General features: G+C 50.8%; 1 protein-coding gene across 1 annotated transcript in view; it reads left to right on the forward strand.

Annotated features, from left to right (window-relative positions):
- Positions 1–2,066: 2,066 nt before the first annotated feature.
- Positions 2,067–15,302, forward strand: part of CIMIP2C (ciliary microtubule inner protein 2C) — a 39,831-nt gene continuing 26,595 nt past the window's right edge. Inside the window, exons 1-2 of the mRNA XM_083494885.1 lie at positions 2,067–2,216; positions 4,260–4,533. Coding sequence (XP_083351011.1) covers positions 2,143–2,216; positions 4,260–4,533 — 348 coding nt within the window. The 5' untranslated portion in view covers positions 2,067–2,142. The remainder of the gene's footprint in view (positions 2,217–4,259; positions 4,534–15,302) is intronic.

Raw genomic sequence — 15,302 nt, forward strand, 5'->3', positions numbered from 1 at the left:
CTTGGGCATGTGATCAGGATGCCCCTTCCCCTTTTTAATTACAAGGGGGTCTCTGTCTTCCTCTGTCCCCAGGGCCCTTTGTCATGTACTCACCAGCCGGCTGGACTCTGGCCTGTCCTGTCAACCTCGGTCCTTCAATCCATTGCCTTCTCTTCCAGGATCCAGCAGAAGGGTCAAATTGGCTTCGCCCTCCTCCGAAGAAAAGCCTCGGTGGCGCCAGGATAAGCGGCCTATTGGCCCTTCCCCTGTGTCCTGCCTAGAAAAGGACAAGGGAGCTGCCTTCTGGTCTTTTTGAGGACTTAAGGTCCCTATCCGAGTCACGCAGGCACCAGAAATGTTAGAGACTTCAGAATACAGACCAGAATGGAAAAATCCAGGCAGCAATATTTCTTTAAAACAAAAGTTTTATTCAATTTGGTCTTTGTCAGACAAAAAGCAAAAAGGGGTGCATTCAGGACGAAATGAGAGAGAATGCCCCCGAACACCAGGGGCAAACAGTTTTTATCCCCTCAGGCAAAACAATGGTTCAACCCTTGACCCAGCCCTCAAACATTCCCCTTTATGCATATTCATTGAAGCTCAACCCCCCCACCTGTTTTTGTGGTTCCAACAGGTTGCTCGGCTTAGAACCTTGTGGTGGGCTAGACATCCTGGGCAAACGAACAGTTTCTCAGAACAGCTCCAAAATCCCCTGACCGCATCCTCCTGCAAACTCGCTGTGTTGCAAAAATATTGTTTTGCAAGCAGGGGCAAGCAGGGGAGAGAGAGAAATGTCTTTTTTAGCTTTTAGTTTGCTCTCTAAAATGGCTTTCAGCTTATCTCCAGCCTGGCTCTCCAAAGTGGACCCAGGTGGACCCCTGGTCCTCACTCCTTCAGTTCGAAATACAGTACCAGGTTATGCTTTATTATGAATATGTAAAATAAATAAAACAAACCAACCAACAAATGTTGTTGCTGTTGGCCTCTGTATGGCAAATATGTCAATAAAGTAAAAAATTAAAATAAAGAAATGCAATTTGATAACAGTTATTGCTTTTGGCAGCCTTGCTGCAAATATATAAATGAAAGGAAATAATTCTGAAATGCAATAAATAATCAGTGCTATTGGCATCCTTTATTGAGAATATAGGGAATTTTTTTTAAAAAAAGCAATTAGTATTATTTGCTGTTGGCATCTGTATACTTTATTGCGAATGAAGAAATGCCAATAATAATAATAATAATAATTTTGATTTATTGTATTTCTGTGTTGCTTTTCATTCAAATGAATCCCAAATTGGCTTACAAACAACAAATAACAAGTGATAAACTAGAATAGTCTATCTATCACACATACAGCAATAATAATAATAATAATAATAATAATAATAATAATAATAATAATAATAATTTTGATTTGAGTTGATTTGATTTATTGTATTTCTGTGTTGCTTTTCATTCAAATGAATCCCAAATTGGCTTAGAAACAATAAATAACAATGTGATAAGCCATAATAGAATATCACAAATACAGCAATAGCAATATTAATAATAATAACAATAATAATTTTGATTTGATTTATTGTATTCCTGTGCTGCTTTTCATTCAGATGGATCCCAAACTGGCTTACAAACAATAAACAACTACCTGATAATAATAATAATAATAATTTTGATTTCATTTGATTTATTGTATTTCTATGTTGCTTTTCATTCAGATGAATCCCAATTGGCTTACAAACAATAAACAGCAACGTGATAAACCATAATAGAATATCACAAATACAGCAATAATAATAATAATATAATAATAATAATAATAATAATAATAATTTTGATTTGAGTTGATTTGATTTATTGTTATTCTGTGCTGCTTTTCATTCAAATGGATCCCAAACTGGCTTACAAACAATAAACTACTACCTAATAATAATAATAATAATAATAATTCTCATTGGGAAACAGCAGCTGTGATTCTGGAGCGCATTTCTCTCCCTTCTGCGCCTGCGCGGCTCCCCGGCCTCCCGCCCCGCCCTCCCCGTTGCTATGGCGATGGGTTTGTGACCGCCGCGGCCTACGGCCCTCCCTGAAGCCTCGGCCTCGCCTGGGCGCCTCGCCTGCCTCCCCGCTTCCCTGCCCGGCCGACGAAGGAGCAGCGCGGCCATGGCTTCGCGCAGCGCCGGGACCCTCCTGACCCAGTACAACGCGGCCTACGTGCCGCCGGGGCTCATGCCCGGGTGGGTCGCTGGGGGGGGCGCCATATGGGGAAGGGGTGGGGGGCGGAGAGAATTGGGGGGGCGGATAGAGAGAAAGAAAAAGCGCTTTTTAATGGCTTGCTTCTTCGGGGAAAGAAAAGGGAAAAGGCTTTGGCGCCCACATTGCAGTTGGGGTTCGGCTGGATGACCTCTGGGGGTCCCGCCCAGCTCTGAGGTCCCTTAGTGTGGCATCATAGGAACCTTGGAACTCCCTGCCACTTAATATCAGGCAGGCCCCTTGGCTGCTCTTCAGCACATCCTTGTTTGGTCTGCATTGCGGTCGGGGTTGGGCTGAGGAACTTTGGAACTGCCTGCCACTTGATATTAGGCAGGCACCTTCGCTGCACTTCAGCACATCCTTGTTTGGTCTGCATTGCAGTCGGGGGGGGGGGGCTGGGTTGGATGATGTCTAGGGGGTCCCTGAGGCTCCTTACTGTGGCAGCACAGGAACTTTGGAACTCCCTGCCACTTGATATCAGGCAGGCACCTTCGCTGCTCTTCAGCACATCCTTCTTTAGTCCGCATTGCAGTCGGGGTTGGGCTGAGGAACTTTGGAACTGCCTGCCACTTGATATTAGGCAGGCACCTTCGCTGCACTTCAGCACATCCTTGTTTGGTCTGCATTGCAGTCGGGGTTGGGCTAAGGAACTTTGGAACTGCCTGCCACTTGATATCACGCAGGCACCTTCGCTGTGCTTCAGCACATCCTTCTTTAGTCCGCATTGCAGTCGGGGGGCTGGGCTGGATGACGTCTGGGGTGTCCCTGAGGCTCCTTACTGTGGCAGCACAGGAACCTTGGAACTCCCTGCACATCCTTGTTTGGTCTGCATTGCAGTCGGGGTTGGGCTGAGGAACTTTGAAACTGCCTGCCACTTGATATTAGGCAGGCACCTTCGCTGCAGTTTGGCACATCCTTGTTTATTCTGCATCGCAGTCGGGGTTCGGCTGGATGACCTCTGGGGGTCCCGCCCAACTCTGAGGTCCCTTAGTGTGGCAGCACAGGAACTTTGGAACTCCCTGTCACATGATATCAGGCAGGCTTCAGCACAACCTTGTTTAGTCCGCAATGCAGTTTGCCATTCTGTGAGGATGAAGGAGGTGTTCATGGCGAGATCCGGCACTTTGTTTTTCTATAAAAATATCACCGGCTGCAGGAGTTGCTGGAAGGAAGCGTACAAGGCGCCACTCCAGATTTGTGTAGCGTTCACTCCTTAGCCTTTTCTCCTCCCGAATATAAGGTTTAGGGTCAGAGTTTCCTTCTCTTATATGGGCCCCCTTCCCTGGTTCACGAGCCCCACCTGCCCCTCGTTTTCCTCTACAGCACATGCAGAAACAATAACATACATATTTTTTAAAAAAACAATACCTTTTGAGGAGTTCAGGCATTTGGAATATCAGCAACAGCCCCTTCTGGGTGCACAGCCGTTCTTCGTTTGCCCCTTGTTGCCTCTTCCCTCGGGAGAAAGATCCTTTCCGCAGGCACAGAAATTGCCTGTTATGGCATTGATCCGATTGCTGCTTTCCTTCAATTCTGCATCATTGCTTGTGGTTGTTGTGGCCATGATTGCAAAGCGCTGCGCTTATTAGGAGAGTTGGGGAAGTGATTTCTCAAAAAAAGATACAGTGGTGCCTCGCAAGACGGAAAGAATCCGTTCTGTGATTCTCTTCGTCTAGCGGTTTTTTCGTCTTGCGAAGCAAGCCCATTGACGGATTAGTGGATTAGCGCTATTAGCAGCTTTTAGCGGCTTTTAGTGGCTTATCTGCTGATCGGATCAGCTGATAAGCGGCTTAGCGGCTTGGGAAAAGGGAAAAAAACCAGCAGGAACTCGCAAGGCATTGTCGTCTTGCGAAGCAAGCCCATAGGAAATTCGTTTTGCGAAGCACCTCCAAAACGGAAAACTCTTTCGTCTAGCGAGTTTTCCGTCTTGCGAGGCATTCGTCTTGCGGGGCACCACTGTAATGGCAATTGTTTGGGCTCTTCTTCCCCAGTTTCGCTCACCTTCCACCTTTCCCCTCCACCTCCAGGTATCGTGGCCATGTCCCCAACGTGGCCTTTTCCTTTGGGGATACCTATGGCAACACCACCATGAAGTACTTCCAAGATTTCCGAAGTGCCGCCATGGAAACCTGCGGCGGCCCCTACAGCAAAGGGGGGCAGTTCCCCACCCTCTTCTCTCCTGACCCCGGCCTGGTGATTGGGGCGAGGGCCAGGGGGTGGGACCGCTGGCTGCACACCCCCAACTACACTCGCTTCAATTTGGATATCAACCGCACGGCGGAACTGAAGGAATTCTACAAGGTAAGGCAGGAGGTCTGGATTCGCCGTCACCCCATGTGGCCATTGAACCCACACTGGAAACCATAGTATTGTAGGGTTGGGAGGGACCACGAGGGCCGTGCAGGAATCTTTTGCCCAGCCTGGGACTCGAACCCGCAACCCTGAGATTCAGAGTCTCATGCTCTGCTTGTCACAAAGGATTCTGGCCTTTGTGTCACCAGGCCTTTTGCCCTCTTGTTTCACCCATAGTGAACTGAGACTGTGCCCTAGAATACACCCCGCACTCTTGCAGGGAACATTGCCGTGGCAGGAAGTCCTCATTTGGGGAAGATCGGCTGTGCCGCTCACATAATAATAATAATAATAATAATAATAATAATAATAATAATAATTTTTATTTATATCCTGCCCTCCCCAGCCAAAGCCGGGCTCAGAGCGGCTAACAAACGTAAAATAATACAGCATTCTAAAATCAATTCATTATAAAATCAGTTCATATTAAATTAATGGCAACCATTGGGCTAGAGTTCTGTGAGGATTGCCGAAAGAGGGGGTCAGACTGCGCCTTGGCCAAAGGCCTGGTGGAACAGCTCCGTCTTGCAGGCCCTGCGGAAAGATGTCAAGTCCCGCAGGGCCCTAGTCTCTTGGGACAGAGCGTTCCACCAGATCAGGGCCACAGCCGAAAAAGCCCTGTCTCTGCTTGAGGCCAGCCTAACCTCCCTGTGGCCCAGGACCTCCAAGATGTTTTTGTTTGAAGACCGTAAGGTCCTCCGTGGGGCATACCAGGAGAGGTGGTCCCATAGGTACGAGGGTCCTAGGCTGTATAGGGCTTTGAAGGTTAAAACCAGCACCTTGAACCTGATCCTTTACTCCACCGGGAGCCAGTGCAGCTGGTATAGCACTGGGTGAATGTGATCTCGTAGCGAGGACCCCGTAAGGAGTCTCGCCGCGGCATCTGCACCCACTGGAGTTTCTGGGTCAGTCTCAAGGGCAGCCCCATGTAGAGTGAGTTACAGTAATCCAGTCTGGAGGTGACCGTCATGTGGATCACAGTGGCTGGGTCAGGGCGAGAGAGGTAAGGAGCCAACTGCTTAGCTTGGCGGAGATGAAAAAATGCCGCCTTTGTTGTAGCTGCAATCTGTGCCTCCATGGAAAGGGGGGTGTCGAAGATTACACCCAAACTCTTAACGGACGGTGCTGGCACTAATTGCGCCCCTGCAAGAGATGGGAGTTGCCCCCCCCCCATCCCATATCGTCCCGACCCAGCCAAAGGATTTAACTTCAAGGATTTAACTCCCACGTAACCATCCAGCCACAGCTTCCAAACATCTGATCAGTGTGTCTGGGGCAGAGTCAGGATGGCCATCCATCAACAGATAGAGTTGGGTGTCATCGGCATACTGATGGCAGCCCAGCCCAAAACATATCCCCATGGAACCGCTGATAAGCTTCCAAGGGACTGCTCCCCAGGGTCCCCTGCAAACTCACTTTGCAAACGGCGTGACCAGCTAATCCACTCGGATCGCTTAAGAACGGAAGAAGAGCCCTGCTGGATCAGGACCCACCTGGGCCAGCATCCTCTTCGCCATTGGCACCCCCTGGAGGCCAAGAAGCCACCCTCCCTGACTATGGGCTCATCCACATGTACCTTTTCATAGAATCATAGAATAGAATCATAGAATCCTAGAGTTGGATGAGACCACAAGGGCCATCGAGTCCAACCCCCTGCCAAGCAGGAAACACCATCAGAGCACTCCTGACATATGGTTGTCAAGCCTCTGCTTAAAGACCTCCAAAGGAGGAGACTCCACCACACTCCTTGGCAGCAAATTCCACTGTCAAACAGCTCTTACTGTCAGGAAGTTCTTCCTCATGTTTAGGTGGAATCTTCTTTCTTGTAGTTTGGATCCATTGCTCCGTGTCCGCTTCTCTGGAGCAGCAGAAAACAACCTTTCTCCCTCCTCTATGTGACATCCTTTTATATATTTGAACATGGCTATCATCTCACCCCTTAACCTCCTCTTCTCCAGGCTAAACATGCCCAGCTCCCTTAGCCGTTCCTCATAAGGCATCGTTTCCAGGCCTTTGACCATTTTGGTTGCCCTCCTCTGGACACGTTCCAGCTTGTCAACATCCTTCTTGAATTGTGGTGCCCAGAACTGGACACAGTACTCCAGGTGAGGTCTGACCAGAGCAGAATACAGTGGCACTATTACTTCCCTTGATCTAGATGCTATACTCCTATTGATGAGGCCCAGAATTGCATTGGCTTTTTTAGCTGCCCTGTCTGCGCTTTAAAGATCTGTCTCAAAGCGCTTGTTTGTGTGTGTTTTCGCCCCGGCACCCTCCCCGCAAAAACCCATTCTTTAACGCTGCACCGAAACAAGCGGCAATTCAGAATTTTCTGCAGGTTACTGTTTGCTCCGATTCAGCAGCAAAGAGTGGGTTTTCGTAGGGAAAACACTGGGGCATTTTTTTAAAAAAAGTGCTTTAAAGCGCACACCTGTGGCTAGAGAAACACAACCCAGAAAGAAGTCCCACTGAGTCCTCTCTCTTGCTTGTTGCTCCTTGTCGTTTCATGTTTGCAAAGGAATCAACAGCAACAGAAGGGCTGCGTCTTGGCTGTGCAGCGAGCGTGCGGGCGTGTGGGTGGTCCTGGTGGATTTGTGGAAAGTCTGCTGGTGGATTGTGCCGCCTTCTGGAATCCAGGAGCCAGACACCCCTCCCCTCCCCCCCCCCCCCGTGCCAAGCTCAGCTTCATTATCTCTGTCTCTCGAACCCGGAGCAGAGTCTCGTTCTCCTTTCCCCAGCGTTAAGCAAGTCCACGGCAGTTACGCAAGCTATAAATAATGAAGAGTGGGTAGCCAGAATTAATGAGCTGAGAACGGACACTAGATCTTCCTTTTATTTGTCGGAGCTGGTCTGGATAGGTGGGTGGAATCCAGCCAGGCTGGGCCAGAACCTTATTTCCACACAGTCACATAGTCCAAGTTCCTGCGTAGCCAAGGCTTGCGCTAGATAACCCCTGGGTCTCCTTCTTACTCTATGATTCAGAGTTTGGTAGGTGGGCAGCCTGCCTGTCAGTCACCTCATGTCACAATGACCTCATTGCACAGTTTGGAAGAGATGGTCTCTCCTCCTGCTCAGCATCTGGGATGAACAATTTAATTGGGCCTTGGAAAGCTGTGATTTTGACTAGAGCAGGTATGGCTGCTTTCCTTGCAGGCTGTATTTCATAGAATCATAGAATCATAGAGTTGGAAGAGACCACAAGGGCCATCGAGTCCAACCCCCTGCCAAGCAGGAAACACCATCAGAGCACTCCTGACATATGGTTGTCAAGCCTCTGCTTAAAGACCTCCAAAAAAGGAGACTCCACCACACTCCTTGGCAGCAAATTCCACTGTCAAACAGCTCTTACTGTCAGGAAGTTCTTCCTAATGTTGAGGTGGAATCTTCTTTCTTGTAGTTTGGATCCATTGCTCCGTGTCCGCTTCTCTGGAGCAGCAGAAAACAACCTTTCTCCCTCCTCTATGTGACATCCTTTTCTATATTTGAACATGGCTATCATATCACCCCTTAACCTCCTCTTCTCCAGGCTAAACATGCCCAGCTCCCTTAGCCGTTCCTCATAAGGCATCGTTTCCAGGCCTTTGGCTATTTTGGTTGCCCTCCTCTGGACACGTTCCAGTTTGTCAGTGTCCTTCTTGAACTGTGGTGCCCAGAACTGGACACAGTACTCCAGGTGAGGTCTGACCTTCTCCCAATCACCCAGTGCCAGATTTACGTATAAGCTAAACAAGCTATAGCTTAGGGCCCCACTTTCTTGGCCCCCCAAAAAAAATTAAAGGGAAAAAACACCTAGATGTGCATTTCCAAAATATAAGATAAGTTCAACAATTACTTTGATAAAATACATATTTTGTTATGTGCAAGTGGCTTTAGATAACTATTAGGTCCATAAATTACCATATAGCATACAGTGATACCTCTGGTTCCGGAGTCCCGTTCGCATCCAGATGCACATCCAGTGAACACAACCCGCGTCTGCGCATGCGTGGGTTGCTTTTCGCTGCTTCCGCACATGCGTGTGACGTCATTTTGACAGTCTGCGCATGCGTGAGCGGCGAAACCCGGAAGTAATGCATTCCGTTACTTCCGGGTCGCTGCAGCGTGCAACCCGAAAATACTTATCCCAAAGCTACTTCAACACAAAAAACAGTGGCAATTTGTTATTGACAAAGGACAGCTGGACATACAAAGGGCCCCATTACCTTCAGGAGCATATCTATCCTTTGTAGCCGAGACCTGCTTTTCAAGGGTGCCCCCTCCCCTTTTCCCTTAACCCCCCCCCCAACCCCTTTTTTTTGCAGAATTACAGGTGGTGGACATTGAAAATGCCCATGTCCGTTTTGCCTTTCTGATATACAGGGCCATCCCGGTGTACTGTTAGGAGTTTGAAGGGGGGAAGCAGGCTGTATGCTGAGCCAGGCCAGCTTCCTGATGAGGTGATTGCCTGGGTGATGGGCCATTAAGGGGAGCAAAGGAAAGGGGCTCTGTGCGAGACAGCAAATGGGTGGCCACTTGCAGTTAGTTAGAAGGACAAGGCCAGGGTTGAGAGTTGCAGTGGTGAGGGGGAAACAGCAAGTTGGAGAGAGTGTCCAGTATATCTGAAGGAGCGTCTCCACCCCCATCATTCTGCCCGGACACTGAGGTCCAGCGCCAAGGGCCTTCTGGCGGTTCCCTCATTGCGAGAAGCCAAGTTACAGGGAACCAGGCAGAGGGCCTTCTCGGTGGTGGCGCCCTCCCTGTGGAACGCCCTCCCCCCAGACGTCAAAGAGAACAACTACCAGACTTTTAGACGACATCTGAAGGCAGCCCTGTTTAGGGAAGCTTTTAATGTTTGATGCATTACTGTATTTTAATATTTTGTTGGAAGCCGCCCAGAGTGACTGGGGAAGCCCAGCCAGATGGGAAGGGTATTATTATTATTATTATTATTATTATTATTATTATTATTATTATTATTATAGTGTCAGAGTAACGTTTGAATCCAAGGCCTCAGCTATGAGAGAAACAAGACCCTTTTGGGGTGTTAATGCTGTGAGCCCCTCCATCGTAGGCTCAGGTTGTTGTTGTTGTTTAGTCATTTAGTCGTGTCCGACTCTTTGTGACCCCCTGGACCGCAGCACGCCAGGCACTCCTGTCTTCCACTGCTTCCCGCAGTTTGGTCAAACTCATGCTGGTAGCTTCAAGAACACTGTCCAGCCATCTCGCCCTCCGTCGTCCCCTTCTCCTTGTGCCCTCCATCTTTCCCAACATCAGGGTCTTTTCCAGGGAGTCTTCTATTCTCATGAGGTGGTCAAAGAATTGGAGCCTCAGCTTCAGGATCTGTCCTTCCAATGAGCACTCAGGGCTGATTTCCTTCAGAATGAATGGGTTTGATCTTCTTGCAGTCCATGGGACTCTCGAGAGTCTCCTCAAGTTGTAGTTATGTGCAATTAAACCATAGATCCTAAAGGCACCAAAGTCCGCTATGCCTCATTCCAAAAGGAATCACAAACCCCTGGAATCTCACGCCGCTCCGAGAGTGGGGTGGCGTGCAACTGCACGTTCACTTTTCTGCTTCAGTCGCTCACCTGCTTCCCATTTCCCTTCCTTGTGTGCACAAATCCATTTACGCCATCCACCTGCAATGCAGTGCTGCTTCCTTCTCTTTCTCTCACACACTCCCTAACAGCTCGGTCGGGTGCCAGCAGGTTTTTTCCACAACTTCAAAGCCACCATAATGCCCCCTAACACCTCAGCAGCTGAGACAATAGCTGAGCAGAGCTCATTTCTGCCTGCTGAAGCCAAATTCTCACAACCAATTGCAGAGGAAGCTTCAAAAGACCACAAAGGGTGTTCCCAGCAGCCTGTCCCCCTTTCGTAGAACAAATCAGAAAACATGTGGTTGTTCCTTTGATTTTTAGTGCATCTGCATCCGTGACGCAGCGGATTATGCAAACTGCCTTAGCCTGCGGGAAAAGATGGGGGAGCAGGAAGGAAGCAAACCTTGCTGTCTAGTTGATGCCCACCTAGCCTAAAAAGAGGACCACCTGTCTGCTTGCCGACAAACGACCCTGTGCCACCCGTGTCCTGACTGACCACAGGCACATCCCTCAGGAGCACCCATCACAGCCCACCAGTCTTGGATCTGACTGCCTGGAATAAGCAAAGAAGGATAGAAAAGAGGATTAGACAAATTCATACAGGAGAGGGCTATCAATGGATGTTAGCCATGATTGCGCTGCCTCCACAGTCGGAGGCAGCCATGCTTTTGAGTAGCACTTGCTGGAAATTGTAGGAAGAGAAAGGCCTCTCCTGCTTGGATCCTGTTTGCGGGTTTTTGCAGGAAACTGGCTGGCCACTGCGAGAACAGGGAGCTGGGCTAGATCGTCCCCCTGGGGCCTGATCCTGCAAGCTCTTCTTAAAGGAAGGAAGGTGCTGTTGTTCCAGGGTGCAGGACTGATGACAGGTTGTGTGGGATTGCTTCAGATGGCCCAACCAAGAGAGTGTGTCAAGCACTCGGTCCAGTATCCCTGAAGGAGCATCTCCACCCCCATCGTTCAGACCGGACACTGAGGTCCATCTCCGAGGGCCTTCTGGCGGTTTCCTTGCTGCGAGAAGCCAAGTTACAGGGAACCAGACAGAGGGCCTTCTCGGTGGTGGCACCTGCCCTGTGGAATGCCCTCCCACCAGATGTCAAAGAAAACAACAACAACCAGACTTTTAGAAGACATCTGAAGGCAACCCTGTTCAGGGAAGTTTTTAATGTTTGAAGTTTTATTCTGTTTTTAGTGTTCCGTTGGAAGCCACCCCGAGTGGCTGGGGAAACCCATCCAGATGGGTGGGGTATAAATAATAAATTCTTATTCTTATTAGCAAATGCTTGGGCAAGGAAATGGGACCATGCAGTCTCTGCTAGATTTTTATCCCATCTTTCCTCCAAAGAACAGAAAGCAACATTCACTGGTTTATTTTTCCTCCTCTTTTTATTATGCATTTTGTATTTGTTATATTGCACTTTAATGTTGTGAACCATGTTGTGCACTTTAATGTTGCACTTTAATGTTGTGAACCTATGGATGAAGGGTGGTGGAATAATAATAATAATAATAATAATAATAATAATAATAATAATGGCCTCCACCTGTCTTAAATTCTCTCTATAATCCCGCGAGGCAGAATCGGCTGGGAAGCAGTGATTTCCCAAGGCCACTCAGTAGGGAGTTTTGCTTCCCGTTGCAGGGATTTGAACCCGAGTTTCCCTGGTTTTAAGTGCAATGCACCAACCCAGCCTTCCCCAATGCCTGTGCTGTTCAGATGTTTCGGACTACATCTCCCATCAGCCCCAGCCACCACGGTAGCCAGCCCTCCTTTCCAAAAGCTGTAGTGAGGACCACAAATGGACGTAAAATCAATCCGTCAAGGCTATCTTAAAGATTACAGTGGTGCCTCGCAAGACGAAATTAATTCGTTCCGCAATTCTCTTCGTCTTGCGGTTTTTTCGTCTTGCGATGCACGGTTTCCCATAGGAATGCATTGAAAATCAATTAATGCGTTCCTAGGGAAACCACCTTCAGACCAGGTCCGGGGACAGTCTGTCCCCGGACCTCTTCTGAAGGCTGGGGGGGGGGACAAGGGCTTTTCTTCCCACCCCCAGCATTTTAAAAAACCCTGGGACAGCGGAGGACTTCTCCGCTGTGCGGGGCTATCTTAAAATGCTGGCGAGCGGCATTTTAAAATCGCTCCGGACAGCGGAGGACTTCTCCGCTGTCCGGGGCGATTTAAAAGCCCCTGGGAAGGCAGGCAGGGGGGACAAAGACTTTCGCCCCCTGCCCGCCTTCAGAAGGTGTTCCCGCCCCCCGCCCCACTTCGGAACAGCTTTCCGAAGTGGGGCGGATGGGGCAGGTGTCCCGCCCCCCCGCCCCACTTCAGAACAGTTTTCCGAAGTGGGGCGGCGGGGCCAGGTGTCCCCGCCTGCCCGCCCCACTTCGGAACAGCTTTCCGAAGTGGGGCGGCGGGGCCAGGTGTCCCCGCCCCCCCGCCCCACTTCGGAACAGCTTTCCGAAGTGGGGCGGCGGGGCCAGGTGTCCCCGCCCCCCGCCCCACTTCGGAACAGCTTTCCGAAGTGGGGCGGCGGGGGCGGGTGTCCCCGCCTGCCCGCCCCACTTCGGAACAGCTTTCCGAAGTGGGGCGGCGGGGCCAGGTGTCCCCGCCCCCCCCCGCCCCACTTCGGAACAGCTTTCCGAAGTGGGGCGGCGGGGGCGGGTGTCCCCGCCTGCCCGCCCCACTTCGGAACAGCTTTCCGAAGTGGGGCGGCGGGGGCGGGTGTCCCCGCCTGCCCGCCCCACTTCGGAACAGCTTTCCGAAGTGGGGCGGCGGGGGCGGGTGTCCCCGCCTGCCCGCCCCACTTCGGAACAGCTTTCCGAAGTGGGGCGGCGGGGGCGGGTGTCCCCGCCTGCCCGCCCCACTTCGGAACAGCTTTCCGAAGTGGGGCGGCGGGGCCAGGTGTCCCCGCCCCCCCCGCCCCACTTCGGAACAGCTTTCCGAAGTGGGGCGGCGGGGGCGGGTGTCCCCGCCTGCCCGCCCCACTTCGGAACAGCTTTCCGAAGTGGGGCGGCGGGGCCGGGTGTCCCCGCCCCCCCCGCCCCACTTCGGAACAGCTTTCCGAAGTGGGGCGGCGGGGGCGGGTGTCCCCGCCTGCCCGCCCCACTTCGGAACAGCTTTCCGAAGTGGGGCGGCGGGGGCGGGTGTTCCCCCGAGCGCTTCTAAAGGCGGGCGGCTGGGAGGGAATCCCTTGGCCCCCCCGCTGGACTTCCCAAAGCTCTTTTGAAGTCCGGCGGGGGTCCAAGGGATTCCTTCCCAGCGGATCTCTCTGCCAGCAGCGGCAGCTCTGCCGCTGCTGGCGGAGACTTGCCGGCATCCCGAAGCCTGTGCGCAGCGCGCCCAGGCTTCGCGGATCTCTCTGCCAGCAGCGGCAGCTCTGCCGCTGCTGGCGGAGACTTGCCGGCATCCCGAAGCCTGAGCGCAGCGCGCCCAGGCTTCGCGGATCTCTCTGCCAGCAGCGGCAGCTCTGCCGCTGCTGGCGGAGACTTGCCGGCATCTCGAAGCCTGCGCGCAGCGCGCCCAGGCTTCGCGGATCTCTCTGCCAGCAGCGGCAGCTCTGCCGCTGCTGGCGGAGACTTGCCGGCATGCCGAAGCCTGCGCGCAGCGCGCCCAGGCTTCGCGGATCTCTCTGCCAGCAGCGGCAGCTCTGCCGCTGCTGGCGGAGACTTGCCCGGAGATTTCCCTATGGGCTTTCGTCTTGCGAAGCAAGCCCATAGGGGAATTCGTCTTGCAAGGCAAATCGCGGACGAAAAAACCTTTCGTCTAGCGAGTTTTTTGTCTTGCGAGGCATTCGTCTTGCGGGGCACTACTGTATATTCCCCCGTACAAAGCCGCCCAGGCTCTGAGATCTTCGGGGTGGGGGTGGGGGGGCTTCTGCCTGTCCTGCCACCCTCACAGGGCTGCTTGCTGGTGACAAAGGAAAATCGCGGGGACAGTAGGTTTCCCAGGTTCAGATCTGTAGACACAAGCAAAAGACTTGGAAGCAAAACAGGAGGCCTGGTCGTTTCTTGTTGCAACGAGACTTCAAGCTACCATGTGAGATGAAGCAGAAAGTCCAGAACAACGGTTACATCAAGTTCCAAAGTCCCCCAAAGTTCCCCACAATACATTTCAAGAAGTGTCAGAAAACCTCCTACCGTATTTCCCTATAACGGGAGATGCAGGACAGAGCCTTTTTGGTAGCTGCCCTCAGCTTTGAAACTCCCTGCCTAGAGAAGATAGACTGACTCAGCAGCAAAGTGAAGATTGTTTCCTTCCGACAGGCATTTGGGAACTGGCTGCTTTTGAGGAAAGTGCTGTGATGCTTCAGTTGTTGTCTTGCGTTTAATGGATTTTTCATACTACTTTAATTCTATTAGTGTTTAATTACATTTTAATCATGGTCTCTTCCATGTTTTTCCCTTGTTCTCTTTTATCTGTGTCAGCCGCCACGGGTTCCAGACTAGGGAAATGGCTGGATATATATAAATATTATAATAATCCAAAGCAAAATTATTCCTTTGGCTTGGAATCAATTTGATTCCCTCCCCCTCTTTCTTTTCTCCTTTCTCCTTCTGTGTTGGAACTCCTGTTTGGGGGCTTCCCTGGCTTTTTTCTGGCCCATGTAGGACCAGCCTTGGTGAAGACTTGACGTTTTTATCCCCAAAAAAGTTTTTGATTGAGTTTCCACTGAAATGAGGCTGCATTGTAATGTTTTAATGTTGTATTTTAATCATGTGTTTTAAGCTGTATTTCAATCAGTCGTTTTTATATTTGGTGTTAGCCGCCCTGAGCCCAGTCTTGGCTGGGGAGGGCAGGGTATAAATAAAATTTTATTATTGTTATTGTTATTGTTATCCTGGTTGCAGCTCCAGGTACCTTGATGCACCTTAATTCTGTCTCTCACCCGTGGTCTGACCCTTATAACCCTTGAGGTTGAATCCTGAGAAGACAGAAGTTCTGTTTTTGGGGGACAGGAGGCGGGTGGGTGTGAGGAATTCCCTGGTCCTGAATAGGGTAACTGTGCCCCTGAAGAACCAGGTGCGCAGCCTGGGAGTCATTTTGGACTCACAGCTGTCCATGAAGGTCCAGGTCAATTCTGGGTACAGGGCTGCTGTCTACCAGCTCCACCTGGTACGCAGAGTGAGACCCTCCCTGCC

This window comes from Podarcis liolepis (genome assembly GCF_965112155.1).
Source record: "Podarcis liolepis genome assembly, chromosome: 3".
Lineage (NCBI taxonomy): Eukaryota > Metazoa > Chordata > Lepidosauria > Squamata > Lacertidae > Podarcis > Podarcis liolepis.